Source organism: Castor canadensis, chromosome 15, assembly GCF_047511655.1.
Source record: "Castor canadensis chromosome 15, mCasCan1.hap1v2, whole genome shotgun sequence".
Classification (NCBI taxonomy): domain Eukaryota; kingdom Metazoa; phylum Chordata; class Mammalia; order Rodentia; family Castoridae; genus Castor; species Castor canadensis.
Genome location: NC_133400.1, coordinates 79,677,918 through 79,697,982, shown reverse-complemented (window position 1 = coordinate 79,697,982; position 20,065 = coordinate 79,677,918). Strand labels below are relative to the sequence as shown.

The following is a 20,065-nucleotide window of genomic DNA, read 5'->3' as shown; positions in this document are numbered from 1 at the left end:
GTGACAAACCTATTTCACTGCCAGTCATGTGAAAGCACGGCATATGAAGTTTTCTACAGTACATGCTACTTGGTAATGGTGATACATAACAATGCTTCTGGGCTATGAATACATACTTGAACAATGATAATAAAGGACTGTTACTTGTTTATGTATTTAGTATACAATACTTTTTATTGTTACTTTACAATGTAGTCCTACTTATTAAAAATACTCATTGTAAAACAGCACACTGTGTTACGGTAGCAGCAGCCACATCGATGTGGTGTTTACCTTGTCCCTTGATCACATCACTTTCTCTTGCACTTGATTTAATCTTGTGTCATTTTGTTCACTGTGGCCTAGGAACATTAGGCTATACCATATACATATCATATTTTTCTGTTAAGTCAATTCTGTTTGGCAGGCATTTAATTGTAAGAGCAAAAGAAAACCTTTTCACCATCAGTCCCCCAAATGAGTCAGTTATGATTTGGAAAGTGACAGGGTCACCTGCCTCATCTTATTTTCTCCACAGCTTGGCACCATGCTCAAGTTGTGATGATTGATGTCATTCCATTTAAAAATATATTGTGGGAGAATTAAGAATGCTACACTTTAGCTAGCTCCAGAGCACAGAGCAGGCTCCCAAGGAAAAGGGATTCCACGATAGATCCTCCCTGGTTGGTGGGTCCAGCAACAACTGGACCAGAAGGTCATGGTCTTTCGACTGAGAGTGATATGCCTTGGGGAGCAAGCTTGTTCCACTGCACCCACTGATCTTGTCTTGCACGGGGGCTGGACCCCACTCTGGGGTTGGACCTCTAAGCCAACACACTCTCCCATGTGGTGACCTCACATGCTTGCTTACTTACTAAAGCCAAACGTAACAGCACACTGCCAACTGCAGGCAATTTTTCAAGGTAACTTAACTACTGGGACCAACTGATAGACACCATTTAATTAATAGCTGTCAGACTCAAAAATACTATGTACATACTTTTTCAGCTCCAATCTTTCAAATGATGGCACAGTAACAAACTGATAAATGTGCACTAATTAAAAAAATAAGCTATTGATCAAAGCCTCAGTATTATAAATACATTTGTGCTCTGTTAAAATGCAAACAGCAAGTTGTTTTGATATTGTCACAAGATAAATTCATGACACAGAGACGATTTATTTTGCATATTTCCCTACAGAGTTTAATTTCATACAAGCCAGGCACAAGAACTTTGCATAAGGGATGACAAATAATCTACGAAAGAGGGAGTAACTAGACACTTAGGAAGAGCAAGGTCTTGGAAGCGCGGTGAAGGTCATTGTTATGAATTGGACAGCTAATTTTTCTCATCCATCCCAACAATCTATTATGTCTGTAGGAAAGTTTCAATTTATCACATTTTTTTAAAAACCTACTTAATTTTCTTCATTTGTAATCTGCATATTTTGAGCATGCAATATTTTCATGTTTAACATGCTTAGTTTATTTACAATAAGACTCATGGTAGGTATTCTATCAACATATACCTGCATAAAATTTAAAAGTATTATCTTAACTTCTTTATGTACTTAGAATATTATCCTTGGTAAAGAAATCAGCAAAATCACTAAAGAAAACATCCTAGCATTTTCTTGTTTGCTATAATTTCAGGCTCTAACATCAGCTATAACTACTAGAATATAGCTTTTTTAAAAGTCATGTTTTGCCATAAAACTTAGGCTCTCTGCATAGCCATTTCCAATGCCTTAAATGACAAGATGTGGTCATAGCTAAGACTTGAAAATGCAGTCACAACTGGCAACACCTCAGGAGAACAGTTTCTGTGACAGTTAAAAGTTCAAAGCACAAAACGAAATAATTTCATTCAGAGACCCATACTTATGAAAGCTTCCCATAAAGGGGTGGCTTACTCATTAATATATGCACAGAGCAAAAGAATATCCTTTGCACTTACTGCACAAAATGATGAATGCTTAGCCCTTACTATATAGATGGGTCATAAAATAAAAAATACTGCTGTCCTACTTAAGGTACTTGCAACATTAGTACATGGATGCTGCTATAAGAGTATTTTCAGAAAATAAAGAAATGAATGCCCAGAGACTCTTTTATCACGGATACAGAATGTAATCCATTCCATAATACACTATGACATTTAATGGTATAAGAATCAATATAAATGTATGAAAATGAGCATTTTCCTGAATTTTATGGTTATTTTTGTTTTTTTTAACATCTGATGATATACATGTGTTTTAAACTTCCACAGGTAAAGAAAATCTCACATATGCCCAACACAAAATATTGTAAAAAGAAGTACATTTCTTCCAATTTAGAGATACTGGAAAAAGAACAAATGTTACTAACCCAATAAAGTAGCCATAATAAACGCTAAAACAAACAAAACAAAAAAATGGTATGTGAAATTGACTACATCCTTTAACGTTAGGAATCAAACAGAAAAACGACATGCCTCTTTCTAGAAAGATCCATTGTATGAGACAAAACTGTACTATGTGAATGGAAACACAAACATGCCCTGTGGTACAAAGCCAAGCCAAAGAGCTGGCAAAAAAAATTTCCTCTGACAACACAAAGTTGGTTTTTAATCTTTAGGTACAGGCCTTTGGGTGGGGAGGAGAAATGCATGTCTCAACGGTGACCTCTAGTGGAAAAGTCCTAAAATTGTCCAAAAGAAATTCAAAGAATAAAAACATGCAGAAAAACATTTACAAAGTACTCAAACCAACACCATAAAACCTAGAAATCAGGTTAAAGAGCAGACTGAAAAACCACTCAAAGCTAACAATGACAAAAAGGACCACCAAGGCAAAGAAGAGTAGAGCAAAGGGACACAGGAAGACAACCTCCAGAATGACTGCAAAGTCTCCTTCTTACAGTGACAGTGAGCCAGGAGGCCCTTGAATACACCATCTCAGGCTGCTTGGGCTTAGCACAGCTTGTCACCGTTCATCAATGGGTAATCAATCCATGTACTGACTGGTATTAACTGAGTGCCTATTTCATGCTCAACATACTTTTGTCGGGGTGGCATATAAAACGAGTAGAAGACAGAATTCCCAACCTCAAAACTTTGAAATACTTGTGTGAGGAAATGAGTAAATAATTTGGAAACTGAAATATATAAAACTAATTTTGAGTGAAAGAGGTATAGACCCAGCCACCAAAGAAACCCAGACCTAAAAGGAAATAAAGTCAGTAGGAACAAAACCAAGTCTAGGAAGAAAAAAGCACTCCACGTGGGTCCTGATTCCAGCTTCCCCCAGCTGTGAGTGCTTCAGGTACCCTAAATCCCATCCCAGCACACCATCCCTCAACTATGAAAGGAGCCCTGTGATTGCAGAGGCAAGGCAGACATCAGTTTCTAGGATATGAAGATGTTTCTTTAGGGGCTCTCAATCCAGTACATTTGAAATGAGCACACGAGCAGTAAGACATATGTCTGACAGCCAGGTCCACTTGAGTCCTTACACCAGTTAACCCCCAAGAAAATACCTGGTGCTAAGAGTCCCCATTTCATTCAGGCCTGTTTCCTCTCTGGCCTTCCCTTGTCACCTTTCTGCTTCCTTCAAGCAATTGTTATATGTTTACACAGGTAATGACTGAGAAGCCACTATGTGCTCAGCAACAGGCATTAAACCAGATTAAGGAATGGTCCCTGCTTAAAAAAAAAAAAAAAAAAGTTTAAAATGAAACTGAGAGTATGGTTCAGTGGTACAGAGCTTGCTAGCATGCAACAAAGCCCTGGGTTCAATCCTCAGCAACAGGAAGTGGGGGGGAGGGGGAGAACTTATTTAAAAAGAAAGAAAGTCAGAAACTCAGATCTACATAAAGAAAGGAAGAACAGTGAAGAAAGAATATTTAAGGTAAAATAGAAACTTGAAAATAAAATTTCTGTTCAAAAAATCTTGAGGAATCAATCTCAATCATACAGCCCATCCTCAGCTTCCACACAGCCTCCAGTGTACCACCCTAAGTGGATCTTTGATGCCCCTGTGGATATTAACTCAAGTAAGTGGAGTCAAATGGTGTGTCCCCAAATAAGATCCCAGTCTGACTAAGCTCCTCATTCATTCCATAATCATGCAAGTGGAAATGTCAGGGAGCAGGGTAATTGGCATAACAAGAGAAAAACACAAATACTTCAGCAAGATAAAAGTGGGTGCTGAGGGGTTTATCTTTTCAGTCCCAGTGGTTTTAATGTAGTGTTGTCAGCCAGTACCTATTAAAAACATGGGAAGTGAAAGACACTGATTAGAATAAAAAGTGACAGGAGGGTGTGCTCAGCCACTTACATTTAATGCATATTTATATTTCCATCAAATGGACATATTTACTATAAACACTGGAAAAATCATAGCAAAGTCACTCATTTAAATGCCAGAAAAATAGTAAAAGATGCTAATTTGACCTTAGTGGAACAGATCGGGTGTCACTGACATGGCTTGAAACAGCATTTACCAAGACAATTAATTAGTGTTTTCTGGATTAGGTCGAGTGTCTCAAATGGAGAGAAAAAAATAAAAACAAAACAAAACCAAAAAAAAAAAAAAAAAGAGAGAGAAAAAAAACAGGGAGGGAGGAAGAAAGAAATATGGAGTTTGGATTCTTTCACCACCAACCTCTTTAACAGCAAACACAATTTAACTCGTTGTTTATGTCTCTCCAAATTCATCTAATGTTATATGCTTGGAGAAAGAAGCTGATCTATTGATTCCTCAGATTTCTATCTTTGCAGGCATGTAAAAAGAAATAAATGACAGCTATTCAAAAAACAAAAATTTTAAAAACTAGATCAATGAATGATGTAATTGGAATAAAGCAGGCTTTGCTTTCATGCTGAAGTGCAAGCTGGTTTGCTATAATAAAGACACAGAAAATCTAACAATGGTAAGCTTAGCAATTCAGCAATACTTTTATGAACTATGCAATGGAGAGGGTCAAGAGTTTCTGCTTGTAAAGTTTTGGGAAATTTAGACATTGTGTAGTCCATCCTTCAAAGCAAAACCATCAATTCCCTGGGAACTGGAATTAGCTTCTTTGTGGACAGCAGGGCCAGTGCCTACAAAAACAGTGGAACTAGCAATATATTACCTGTTAGAACAATGATCACACATGACTTAACAGGTCTCACTTCCAGTATCTGTGGTCACTGCTACTTAAAAGTGCCAATTGTGCCACTCTGCCTTTGCCTTGCAAATATGCACTTTGGCTAAAAATGAGCTAATTTGCCTGTTTCCAGCACCCGAGGGGCCCTCCTTCACTGCCATTCTTAATTCTCAATAATCAACAGCTCCATGACATTGCTTTGAGCTGTATATAATGCACACACATACATAAATTTACAATACAAATCCCTCAAACATGACACTCTGCTTGATTTCATTGGACTCAGAAAGCTCCCTAACAAATTCTTGCCACATGAGTAGAAAATCATTCAAGTCTGCAGGAAATATGGCAAGCACAAAGAAGTGACAGTCAATTAGGAATGAGAAAGGAGTAGGTCCCTGTCATTAAATTCTTTAAAGCCTGAGCACTAAGAAAAAAATGTCCCATCATTCACATACGGTATTCTTATTAAAACAGATATTAACTCTATTGCATGTTAACCATACCAAACACTACTGATGTCCAAGGAATTTTTTTGAGGGGGTGGAGTGGACCAGTCTCAAAAATATGAAACGTACAGTGGCTAATATATACAATTTATATAATTTTGTGGGGTTTTCTTCCCCCCATCAGACAGGGAAGAAAAGCAGTCAAATCTTCCCCTTTAGAGGATGAGATACAGAACTCTTAAGATATTTTTATTTTTGTTTTGCTTTGTTGTTTTGTTTTTGCGATGGAGGTTTCACTATACTGCCCACGCTGGTCTCAAAGGCTCAAGTGGTCCTCTTACCTCAGTCTTCCAAGTAGCTAAGACTACAGATGCATGCCACCATACCCAGCTCAGTATTTTTTGATAAGTAAGTTTTCATTATGAAATGCTATCCAATGAGGCCAGGCAGTTTCAGTCTACACAGCATTTACTATCTCTAAATGGAATCATTTAGAAACAAAGAGTATCATTTTCTCGTTTATACACGATAGGAAAGAATTCTCAAAGTAGAGCCAAGCACAAAACCCAGGAAGAGAATAGGCTCATATATCTTAGTTGTCACCTTAATAAACTTTAAGTTTTCCCCCAAATAATCATTTGTCATTAGTGTCTTTAAAGAAAACAACAGAATCTGTAGTACCATAGCATTACCTAAAAGTAACAAGAATTATAACAAAGCAGAAAGTTAACTTACTTGTGAGTTTGTTGTGGCTGAGGACCAGTTGTGTGATATGAGCTAGGGAGACTGTAAAAAGAAAGAAAGAAAAAATCACAGTCAGGAATGTATCCAAATTACACTTATGCCCCTACCAGGTAAACCGCTAAATTATTTTCACAGGTTGAAGTGGTACTGCTCAAAACAGAAGATAGGATTCATATAACACTCTGCTAAATGTTAAACCAAATGAACAAGGAGTCATGCAATTAATAGTGCAATTAGCACACCAAGTTAGAACTAATGAGATTAATGTCACAGGATCAAACATTACAAGGGCCAGTTAGCTTTGCTAGGCAACCTGGTCAGCTGGCCTAACCTTGGCCATCCATCTCAATAACGTGCCACTCAGAAGAACCAGCCAAGAGTACACAGAGGCACAAAGGCCTTGCCTATGCTTAAAAACATCACAACAAAACAGGAACATCATCTCACAGAAGGCTGGCATCGTGTTACTTGATCTATGTCTATCATCCATCCAGAAGTTCTTCTACACACTATCAGATGATCAGAGTAAAACCCCTCCATAATTTCCTCTAAACATATTTTTTTGACACTTCACAGCACCAATGTGAAATGCAGATTGCTTGCCAGCTTCAAACATTATTATGGAGGTTTAATCTGCAATAAGATTAGATTTGCTAAGGATGGTTTGTCTAACTATAAAGGAAGAAAATATACACAGACCCACAAAAATTGAAAAAAAAAAAAAAAAAGAGAGAGGGAAAAAGAAAATGACCTGTGTTCCACTTTGGGTTTGGAAACTTTTCTCAGTGTCCAGCATTATATATAGATAAAAAGATTTAGAATTTTTCCAATATTCCTTCTATAAGAATATTCCTTTTAATGCAGTACAAATAGTTCCTTAAATGGATGATAAGACAAATTTTTTTGCAAGGGCCTACTGAATATGCATCACTCCTGACCATAACCTGCACATTTTGTTTGGCTTTTTTATACCATTCCAGTCAGAGAAGAGTTCAACTTACAATACAGAAGACCTCTTTTCCTAGCCCGAACCATGGAACTGCTGGCCTGATGCCCTATAAACCTTAGTGTATGCTTCCCGCAAACACAAACAGTCTCCTATAGAATCACAATACAACCATAAAAACCAGAAGGTTAACCACCTCCATTCTTTACACGCATGTGTGAAATATCATGGGGAAACCCCTTTGAACAGTATACACTTAAAAAAATGAAGGTCAGGTCTTGTTTCTGGATGTGTACTAGTCAAAGTGGGGGAAGGAGGATGAATATGGTGGATGTACTTTGTATATTGTGTGAAAGTACAACAATGAGATCTGTTGACACTGTTTTAAGAGGGAAGGGGGATAAGGGAGATTGATGGAGATGCTGAATCTAATCAAGGTCATTGAAAGCACAGATGTAAATGTCACAATGAATCCCCCTGCACAACTAACATACCCTAATAAAAATGTAAAACAAACAAACAAAAGGTTAACATGATAGATTATGGCCATATAATCCCGAGTACCTATCCAATCACAAAAAGAAAAGAACAAGTTCAGAATCCACGTTGTATTGCATGGAATTGTCAGATCTCATTAGTTCTCTTTAGTCTCCAAGGTTCTCTTTCCTTGGCTTTCATGACCTTGGACACTATGAAAACTACAAACCAAATTGTTTTGTATCATGTCCTTGCTATGGTTTGGATAAGTAGTCCCCAAAAGTCCATATGGAAAGGTTTGGTCCCCAGGGTAGTGGTACTAAGAGGTACTATGGAACTTTAAGAGGTAGGGCCCTATGGGATGTCCTGAGGTCACTGTGGGTGTGCTCTGGAAGGGGACTATGGGACATGATCTCCTCCCCTATCCTCTTCTCTCTCTCTCTCTCTCTTTCTGCTTCCTGGCTTAAGATGTGCACACTCACTTGGGCTCACATTTGCACTACAGGATGTGCCCACCTTGGACTTGATCCTCCAGAACCATAAGCCAAAATAAACCTTTCTTTTTACTTTGTAAATGGCCCATGTCAGGTATTTCACTGCAGTAATGCAAAGCAGTTAATACAGCCCCTTTATGTGGTCTTGCCGTTTATTGATCTTGATGATGTTCCGCTGACGCACTTTTGGTGGGGGCATGGCAGAAATGCGGTGTTCTCATTGACTCCTATCCAATGGTGCTGGGCTTCAATCTATGCCATTACTTCCCCATGCTGATTTCTTCTTCTTTCTTTGTGACTAATAAATATTTTGGGGGGAGCAAAATGAGTACTTTGCAACCATACCAATATCCTGTTCCCACCAAACTGAATTTATTCATGTATTTCATGGTCCACAACTGGGGCACATTTCCCCCATGAAACACATATGGCAATGTCTGGAAACATTTTTTTTATTGTAACATCAGTGACTGCTAGAAAATCTAAACTTTTCTATGTAGTCTGCATTATATTTCTATTGGATGACCAGTGGTCTAAACCACTGATCCAGCAGTAGAGGCCAAGGATGCAAATAAACATCCTTCCACAACACACAAGACAGACCAGCCCAGGACAAAGAATTATCCAATCTAAAATGGCAACAGCACTGCTGTTAAGAAATCCTATTTTTTCCTATTTCAGTCCAGGGATAATAATCTCTTAATATTTATATTGATGCTCAGATTGTGTTTGCTAGCCTAGTGGGAGTCCATACAACCTATCCGCCATTCTTTAGGCACATCCTTGCTCTCTCACATAAGATACTCAGGCTGTCTTATACATTTTCTATACAGCCCTGGAATCAGTAATTTCTCCAATAAGCTCTGAGAACTTTTTTGTGAGAGATGGTATTTATCAGTCAAAATCTGGGGACAACTTGTGCTCATTTTTATTAGGGAGGCATGGTGGCCAGTACTCTTAGTCCTTCTCACAGTGAATAGAGCTAGAGAATACATCAAACACACACACACACATACACATACACACCTTACATCTGTATTGATTTCACTACCCATTTACATTATTAAAAACCATGACTTTACTCCAACATATCCAATTGTGATATATCAAAGGACTCTTTCTAGTTTATCCTAAAATATCCAATTCTGATATATCACAGGACTCATTCTAGTTTTCTCCCTTTCTACATTTGTAATTCCCTTTTCTGACAGTGAGAACTCTGATTTCCACCATCCTTAACCTATTTACTCATTGAATCAAAATCTCTCTACATAAATGAATAAAATGGCCATCTCCAGGTCCCCTTGGGAGTCTGGTATTGATTGCTAATATGAGAGGGACTAGCTTAAAGTTGTTAACACCTCTGGGGAACCCAGGACTAACTTGCTTACACTGTCCAGGGCTGTGTAGACCCTTACCCCACATCTGGCTCTAGGATCTAGGTTGACCACATGACCAGGCAAGCAGAACTATGCTGCTGGACATTTTTGCCCAGGTTCTGCTGGAACCAAGATTCTTTGCACATCTTGATGGTTCCTAACTAGAGACATAACAGGTCCTACACACCTATGAAGTCACTCCAGGGGAGCTGTACTAGAAGCCTCTGTGCACCATGCCTGCCAATACTTTCTGTCTCCTATTTTGCCATATCCTGTGTCTTCATTAAGTCCTAATGAGAGTGGACTGTGGGGAATCTTGTGAGTGACCAGATATGTGCATCCTTCCTGCCAAAACACCCTCCTTACTGCCAGAACACCCTCCTCATTCTGTTCAGACACTGGATGTGGGTTGCCTGGGCTCCAACTGACTTCCCCACCCTGTAAGGAGGTTCTCATCCATTCCTCTTCTGACATTTCATTCTAGTTCACCTACTACAAATCCTTCCTTTTCTGTCCCACTTAATGGCATCAGGATGGAATTGCTAGGGAAAGGGAAGGAATGAGGTTAAGAAGAACAAGAGTTAGTTCTGTGATTTTTTTTTTAAACAAAGAATCATGATGGTGGCTTAAGATTTTAGATGCTGGAGAGAACCTCACATATTTTTATTGGCAAGAGTTAAGATTTTCTTATCCACTAAATAAAGGATCCCTCTACCTCTGAGGTATATAGTCTGACATGAAGAAAACACAAAAAGCTCAAAATTTCCCTCATACCAAACAAGATTAAACAGACTCAAAGGTGACTCAGTTAAGATTATGCTCAACTTCGTGTGAGAGAAAATGATAAATAATAGGGATCAGACTGGGATGTAGCTCAGTGGCAGAGCACATGCAAAGCATGTATAACTCCCCGGGTTGGACTTCAAGCACCACAAAAAAAAAAAAAAGTAGGGATTACACAAAGCAGCCATTTCTCTGTAATTACACAGGCTCCAGTTCAGCAATAATTCTCTATAGAAAGGAAGCATTCCCCAATGTGTGACTCCTAATTTGCATGGACTGAATGTTTGTTTCACAAAACTCATGTGTTGAAGCTCTAATCCCCAATGTGAAGATGGAACTTGGAGTTTGGGCCTTTGGGTGATGATTAGGTGACAATTAAGCCATGAGGGTGGAGATCTAAAAGGGATTAGTGGTTATGTAGGAAGAGTGATAAGAGAGATAATCTCTTTCTCTCAACCATGTGAAGACACAGAAAGAAGGTGGTCATTTGCAATCCATGAAAAGGTCCCATACCAGACACCAAATCTGCTGGCACCTTAACCTTGAGCATTCTAGCCACCAGAACTGTGAAGTTCTATTGTTTAAACCATCTAGCCCATGATATTTTGTTGTAACAACCCAAACTACTAAGACATAACTCATCATCCAAGATGAGTGCCTGGGGTCAAACATCATGCCACATTCCCCTTAGGAAGAAGGAAAGGAAAAAAAAGTTGTCTTTCTTAAAGACACTTCTCAAGAAGTTGCATAAGGGATTTCTACTTACAAGCAATTAATCAAAACTCAGTAACACAGGGATGCCTCGCTACCAGAGTATCTGGGAAATATAGTCTGTCTTCATTGTTGACCATGAACCAGCAAAATTAGGGGTTTCATTACCAAGAAATGGGGCAAAGTAGAACTAGTAGATAATTAGCAGTGTCTCATATTGGCATTGGCATGTCACACAAATCAATTCTGATTACAAAAGAAAAAACTGATAATCCTCCCAACTTCTGCCTTAATTTCTCCTAAGACATCACATGTAACTAATTAGAAAGAAAAAAGTTTGCTCTTTCAGGGAAGAGCAAAGTTCACAGTGACACATTTAATTAGGGAAAGCTGGTTCTTTTCAATCATTTCATCGTGTCCTTCCAACAAACACTTAGCAGGAAGGAAAGTGACAAAGTTGAAAAGTCGGGGTTTTTCTTTAATAATGTACCTGTTGCTTCACCTGATCACACCACTGGAATACACTTTTCTTTCTTACTATTGTTATAGGGACACAAGCCAAAGTAGGTAAAAGGGAGAAAAAATTAGAGCAGGGAAGAAAAAGTCAATGAAAGAGCTTTGAGAAAACTACTTAGGGCAACAAAGGGCTGCAGGGAAAGCAGTTAAGTTGAAGAGAATCAAGAGAAACCCACAAAGCCGTGGACAGGCACAGATCAAGTGGAGCAGCGGTATTTATACAACCAGCCACTCCCTCCCACTTGGTGAAGGTTGGTTCATTGTGAGTCCCTTATGGCAACTGCCCTGTTTAAAAAAAAAAAAAAGAAGAAGAAGAAAAGGTCTATCAAATAGAATGGGTTATTTCAGAGCACAAAAGCCACCCCAGTCGAACACGCCAAAGAAACAGAAACTGGCTACACCCCCAACCTTCTCCTGGTGCCTCACTGACCTTAATCACACATGGGCAAATTTTCCACTGTGTTAATAACACACTAAGGGTCCTGCTAACCATAAACTGTCAAGAATGAGTCCTACCAAGGCACTGAGAGCAAATGGCTACCAAAATTCCTGAAGCAATATTCAACTATGCTTTGCCTAGGCATTTCAGAATAGAATCCATTGCAAAATTCAAATAAATCACTACAAAACATGTTGAAATACACAAATCATATATTTCATTCTCTCTCCAATCTCTCTTAAGAATGTGATTTGGGCTAGGCATTGTGGCATACACCTGTCACCCTAGTACTCAGGAGGCTGAGGCATGAGGACAGAGATTTCCAGGCCAGCCTGCACTATATAGGGAGACCAATGTCTCAAGGGAAGCATATGCAGGTAGGGTGAGATTGCCGGCACCATATGTATGATTTATGATCACTCATTCCAGGGCCAAAAAAGGAATGAGTGGGAAAATGCTCAAAAAGGAGATGGGTGGTTCAATTTCACCAGAAAGACTCATTCAGACACTTATTGACTACATAGTTACTAATCACACTCAGAATGCCAATCAATAGTCTCCAGCTTAAAGATTCTCTTTAGAATATCCCAGAAATAGCATTGATGACTGATCCTGGTTACCCTGGGACAGTCATACACTACACCCACTGCTCCCAAATGCTCACCCAAGCTGGGCATGGTGGCACATGCCTGTAATCTCCGTGCTTGGGAGGCTGAGGCAGGAGGTTCATTAATTCAAAGCCAGTCTAGCCTACATAGAGAGACTCAGTCTCAAAAAACAAAGGGTCGCCCAATTTAGGAAGCACAGAACATGATCCAACAACTTAAAATGCTGTTATAAAAAGCTCACAGACACCAGAGAAGTGGCTCTAAAAGGAATATGGAGTTCAGAAGGAGAGGTGGTAAAATTGTATGGTGACACATCAAGAGATGCTTTGGGGTAGAGGGACCCCATGCACAGAAGCCAGCTCTGGAGGGCATACAGAAATGGGGGGCTAGTACTAATCCTGAGCATACAGATGAAATACAGGGAAGGTGCAGAACCTGAAGGGGCAGTCAGTATTCTACAGAAGCAAATTCAAAAAAAAAAAAAAATCAAACAACTAACTAAAAACTTGTAGAAACAGAATCATCATTTCCAAATAACACAAGGAAGCAGGTGCTATTATTTAAAACAGGTTCAATGTTTTTCCTTCTTCTACACCACAAAGTAGACACCATGAGACATTAGCAGGATGCAATCCACAGCACGTAAGATGATACTATGGACTTAATTTCAAAACAGCCCCACATATCACAAAGAAAGGGCACACTAGAAACTGTCTCCACAGTTTTCCACTGGGCAAATTAGAAAGCAAATTATTCCTTTGGTGGCACTTTAGAGATGGGAAAAAAGCTCTACTGGCTTAAAAGAATGACATCCAAATCCAGAAGAGGTAAGGAATACAAGAAGCAAAAACACACAAAGCAGCCAAGTGTGGGGTGCATGCCTGTAATCCCAGTAATCCCAGCACTCAGGAGGCTGAGGCAGGAGAATTGGGAGTTTGAGGCCAAACTACTACTCACTATGTAGTAGTTGAGGCTACATAGTGAGACCCTGATTCAAAAAAAAATGAAAAGAAAGAGAAAAAGATAGACAAAAACAACACACAGAGATACGGAATCTGCAATGTTCTGAAAACTTGCCACTGATTAGAATTAGCCATCATTAGGTTCCAAATGAAAGGTTCTGTACAGACGGTCACAGAAAGTACACCGTATCCACCAGTTTCAACAGACTCTGCACTCCAAATGGAAGCAGCTAGAAAGACATTGCTATTAACAAACAGCAAATGGTTTTCCACTTTTTGGTGCCTCTGGTGGCATGAGATGTAACACACTGGAAGAAAACATGCCTCCCAGGGTATTCAAAGTGACCACGCTGTTTCACAACTCCCACAGCACACTGTTCAAATTCTGCACAATTCTTCAGGTGACCCTGTGAATACTCATGCCCTTTGGATTGTGTATGGAGGCCACCATGTTAATTCCAGTCCACCCAAGGTTGTAGACTACAAAGAAAAGTTCATTTGAACTTTTAACAGACAAGATGGTGCAAACAGCATTTCCATTTTGGCTCCCTGGTGGGTTAGAAATAGTGACAGCCTTAAATAACGCTGATCAGGGACTCCACAGGATTTAGGGGACTGGCCAGATGTCACCAATGCTGACCAATTTGAGTTCTACGTCTCCATGATGTGTGATTAAAATGCCTGCCTGTGTCTCCTGGCTGAAGTTATTTCACCCTTGGCAGTAGAATACAGATTCAGATCTTCTTAAATATGCAGGTTTTGACAATATATTAAAATGAAGACAGACAATAAAATGTTTGCTACCAAGATATAATACAAATATCATATTCATCAACATACCCAGAATCATAAAAACATTTCTTTTGAATTTTGTTTGTAATTTATAACTTTAAAATAAAATCACTGTGGTATGAAAGCTTTTCTTTCATTCACAACTAATAATTGTGCAGGGAGAGAAACTCTTCAGTAGTAAGTTTTCAAAATAATTGGTTACTCAATTGCTTTCTGCTATTTACAGATAAAGATTCTATCCACCAAAATTACTTTCATTCAACAAGAAAGCAGACGATCATATATGACAATGGAAAAAAATTGACACTTCCTTTTACACATAAGGGCAGAGAAATCACCTGTGTGAAAAACACACCATGAACTGATCAATGGGACACTGAGTAGAGTGATAGACCCAAGGTGTTATGTTATTAAAATGTGGTGTTCATAGCGTTTTTAGAGGTTTTTTTTTTTTCATTCAGGAAAACATACAAGGAAAAACTGTATTTCTGAAGGTGTCTGGTAGAATTACAGAGTAAAGTATAGCAAACCACCCAAGATGCACAGGCGTTAACTCCTGTCTAGGTTTAAGTAGGACAGTACTATCAAAACTACTTTGTAAGACAGTGAACTTGAGTGAGAGATAGCTGACGCCCTCAATGAGCTGACTCCATAATAACAAGGGATGAAATAAAACAATACAGAATGTGAAACTTAATTTCATATGTCAAGTTGACTGAGCTAAGGTATGCCCAGATAGCTGGTAAAACATTCTTTCTGGGAGTGTCTGCAAAGTATTTCCAGAAAGACATCATCATTTGAATCAAGACACTGAGTAAGAATATCCATCCTCACTGATGAAGTGATGGAGGGCAATGTCCAATCTGTTGAGGCAGAACAGAATAAAAAGGCAAAGGAAAAGAATTCTCTCTCTTCTGGAGATAGAACACCCATCTTCTCCTGCCCTTGGACATCACAGCTTCTGGATCTCAGGGCTTCAACTCTTAGTCGAACTTACTCTCTTAGTGACAACTTACTCCCCCTCCTCTGGTTCTCAATCCTTCCATCTCAAACTGAATTATACTACAAGCTTTCCTAGTTATTCAACTTGCAAATGGCAGATCACAAGACTTACCAGGCTTGAGCCAATTCTCGTAAGTCTCCTCTTTTCTATATGTATATAGCTATATATAACTATTGGTTCTGCTTCTTCACAAAACCCTGAATAATATGCCATAAAGGAGAGATATTGGTTTGAAACTCCCATTAAAAAGGAAATGCCTGAAAGTCTTTTCAGGTTAAGAAAATCTTCAATGACCAAAGGCAATTTAATTCTGTATCTACCTACCTACCATCTCCTCCTCCTTCTCCTGCTCCTTCTTTTCTATGCTTGTTTATATCAACTAACTTTCCTAGCATAAACTATTATTTGTGTAACATAAAATACATGGTTTTTTTTAAAGAAATAGCTCTAGAATGTCAGAACCAAAGGAACTATAGTTTAACTATGCCTTAAACTATTTTGTGTTGATATAACAGAATACCATAAACTAGATAATTTACAATAAGGTGATTTATGGCCTACAGTTCTGGAGGCTGGGAAGTCCAAGGTGTAGGAGCTCACATCTGGTAAAGGACTTCTCACTATATCATGGCAGAAAGGAGAAAGGCAAAAGAATGCAAGAGAGAAAGAACGAGAGAGGTCTGACTTCACTTTTCTAACAAACACTCCCACGCTAAGCTCCTATGGAGACAATGGCATTAATCCATTCACTCAGAAGCAGCCACTGTAACTTAATCCACCTCATCAGCACCCATTACACTGAGGATGAAGTTTCTAACAAGTGAATTTGGGGGGCACAATCAAACCACAGCTCTCTTAAAATCAATGAATTTAAGATCCTCATTTTACAGATAAGAAAGCTACAGCCCGGAGTAGTAAGTTATTTTTCTAGGGTTCCACAGACCACTAGAGTCAGAACTAAGACTACAACCAAGGTTTTCAGATTCTAAACATAGAGTTTATTCTTTCCAAACTGGGAAAATAATACTCACAACCGGTTGTGATGACTTTTATCAGCAGTAGAAGTTCCTATCATAATAAGAATAGCATAAACCTGAATGGAAAATTCCTTTCCACCTTGAATAACCTATGACAGTTACATAAAGTGACTCAAAGCAAAGAATACATAGCTCCTCGCAGTGTCAGCACTATATTGTAATGCCATGAGATCCTGAGAAAATCACTGGCTCACTCTGGAGCACAAAGTCCTTATTTTTAAATGAAAAGCTGAAATTCATTATTTGATTCTGTGAAACAAGTACAAGAGAGAAGAAAGAACTAATATGCATGCAATCCCACTACATCAATGAGCCATGCCAGAATAACAATAACAATAACAGCCAGTGCTTACCAAATGCTTACAGAGTGGATGGCACAGATTTAAGAACCTTATTACTCATCTATTTCTCACAATAACCTAGAAAATATTACTCATCTTACTTGCCCATCTCTCACTTTTAGAGGAGAGAAAGGAGTCCTAAGAAGTTAAGGAACTTGCCCATAGTTTCAGAATTAGTAAGCAGAGAGAACTCTTTAAAAGCTGTTCCCAGATAAGAAACAGATCAATTCTAATACTGTTTTGCTGCTCAAACACACACAGCAAACAAATATGCCACTGGTCACATACACAATTTGCTAAATGTATGCCATTTCGTGATATCCAAAAGGTAAAAAGGTGTTTAAGTCTATAGGTTCATTGGTGTTCGTTTGGTGCTAAAGGCAGGGCATGGGCACCATCACTGCACGTTCTCCATTTTAGACATTTTCTCAGATAAACACGCACCTGGGTGGGGCACGAGCACTCTGTCCTTCCGAGGACTGACATTGACATTCCTCTGCTTAGTCCATTCCCTTCTTGAGCAACAGCACTCAGCCTCCACCTCACCCTTTCCCCACGGGCCTTAGCTGACCCTAGTCCACAACCCTGCAGAAAAGATGTGAAGAAGGCAAGAGCCCTTTGCATGAAATGCCTTCAGGGCACTTAGACCCACCGCCTGCACAAGAGCCACACGATCCTCAGAGCCAAGTATCATCGCATGCCACCTGCTCTCACGACAACCACACATAATTTGGTCTCATGGGCAGCTCGTTCACTGTTTTTAACCTTGGCTTTCGGCTTCTCTCCCCATCATGATCTCTCTTTTCCTCGCCTCCAGTTGTGCCTTCCTCCCATCCAATAACTAGTTACCTAGATGGGCACTCACAGTTAACTTTCCCCTAAGTTCAACACAGGTCTGTTTTTACAGCAAGCCACAGAGCCTCCTCAGATCACTTCTGGGTGTGACATCTTTTCCCACAGGCTATTCCATCTGCCAATCTCCCCTCACACACTGAGAGCAGCAAGCAAATAAGCCACCCATAGCATCCACAGACCCTCATCAAATCCTCGGCCCAGAAGCACACTTGACTTCTCACTTCTAATCTCCAATCCCATTCAAACTCCTATAATAAGATCCAAAAACCAGACTAGGTCTCAGCTTAACAAATATAAAATCTCCCAATTATGAGCACGTGATCATTCCTTTGTTCCTGGCCAACACCAGCTACCACACAAACATTACCCTTTACTAGAGGAGAACCACATTTTTCCCAGTTCACCAAGGAGGAAACTGAGCCACCAAGACACTAAGTAATCCTTCTAAGAAAACTTCAGTAGTAAATACCAAGGGGGTAATTAATAAAATACTATGACTCTAAAGTCCATGATTTCTGTCAGGACATAATATTCTCTCCTTAGGTCAACCCTAGAAGAACATGAAGAAATATAAACAGATATCATGGCACTGTTAGTCTCTCTGTCTATAGACGACCTAATAGAAAAGGCTGGCAGACAGGACAGGCATCAGAGGAGTTAACTACATTTTCCCTTCTCCACCAAAACCTCTTCTCCTTTTCTCACATTGTAATAAACATCTAGCGGGGTGTTGGGCTGCCTGGTGGAGACACCATCACCCAGCCTCCTACCCTAGAGACTCTAGGGCAGAATGCAGCCTTGCCAACACCTTGGTTTTAAACCTCTGGCATTCAGAACTGTGAATGAATAAACTGAAACTGCAGATTAACATCCTCATTCATAAAGAAAGCCTACTACCAAAAAGTGATACATTGAACAAATCAAAACTATAACCAACTATTTTGAAAGAAGGTAAAAAGACATTAAGAAAATTATATATGACATGCAACAACAATATAAATGAACTAGTAAAACTAAGAAATGAAGAACTCAAAAAAGATTTTGAAATAAAATCAAAAATGATTTTAGAAATGAAGACTAAGTTCAAAGGCATACCCAAGAGCAAATATGCATAATACATAATGCCTTTTAAGAAACAGAAGTCAAAGTGGAGATTTCTTTAAAACAAAAAATAAATGAAGAGATAAAAAGAACTGCGGCTGGGAATCGTGGTACAAACCTGTAATCCCAACACGCAGGAGGCAGAGTCAGGAGGATGTGGAGTTTGAGGCCAGCCAAGGCTGCATAGTAAGTGAAAGACCAGACTGCGCTACTTAGCAAAACTCTGATTCAAAAAAAAAAAAAAAAAATCTATGAGTAAGTGACAAATATCAAAAATGGGCAAAAAGATCAACATACACTAGAAAATGCAATGACACACCAAAAGCCGTAATAGAAGCACTTCCCTGAAACAAAAAACTTTTAAAATTTTCAAACTACTAATTCAAAGAGCATGTTATACACCTGGGAAATAATTGATCCAGGATGACTTCTACCCTCTACTCATACATAATACATCCCAATAAAAATTATAGGAAAAAAAAGTTAGATGAACAGACTTCTGGATAGCAATACTACACTTTATGCCAGAAGAATAGAGTAATACATTTACAATACCCTAGGAAAGAAATTATGAGTCTTTATAGCCAGTAAAACTGATTTTTCTGTAAAAAGAACACACACTTTTATGTATCGTCCAGAGGTAAGAACTCCAGGAATATCATTCTTTTGATGCCTGTCTCAGGAGTTTTCTAGACAATGAACTTCAGACAATCAGCTTCAGACAATGAGCTAGTGAGGGTGGGCATGATGGGGCATACTTGTAATCCCAGCTATTCTGGAAGCAGAGATTGGGAGGATCAAGGTTCAAGGTCAGCCCAGGCAGAGCATATCTGAAAAACAAACTTAGAAACCAAAATGAACCAAGGGCCTGACTTGTAATCCCAGCTATTCTGGAAGCAGAGATTGGGAGGATCAAGGTTCAAGGTCAGCCCAGGCAGAGCGTATCTGAAAAACAAACTTAGAAACCAAAATGAAGCGAGGGCCTGACTCAAGTAGCAGAGTACTTATCTAGCAAGCTAATGGTCCTCAACTTAATCCCCAGTACCAGGGAGAAAACAACAAAAAAAAAACCAACAACATAAAAATATCTACCAATGTGGGAACCACTATGAAAAACAGTATGGAGGCTCTCAAAAAACTAAAAATAGAACTGCCCATATGATCCAGCAATTCCACGCCTACAGGTATACCTGAAGATATGCAAGTCAGGTCACTACAAAGGCACCTGCACACCCATGTTTATTGCAGCACTAATCACAATAGCTAAGCTATGGAAACAGCCAAGATACCTCACTACCAATGAATGGATTAAGAA

The 20,065-nt window shown here is 39.1% G+C and overlaps 1 protein-coding gene across 4 annotated transcripts in view; it reads right to left on the bottom strand.

Annotated features, from left to right (window-relative positions):
* Rsu1 (Ras suppressor protein 1) overlaps positions 1 to 20,065 on the bottom strand; it is a 197,292-nt gene that overhangs the window by 162,876 nt on the left and 14,351 nt on the right. For all 4 annotated transcript variants that reach the window (XM_020161101.2, XM_074056593.1, XM_074056591.1 and 1 more), the window contains one exon: positions 6,298 to 6,348. In XM_020161101.2, the coding sequence (XP_020016690.2) occupies positions 6,298 to 6,348 (51 nt within the window). The remainder of the gene's footprint in view (positions 1 to 6,297; positions 6,349 to 20,065) is intronic.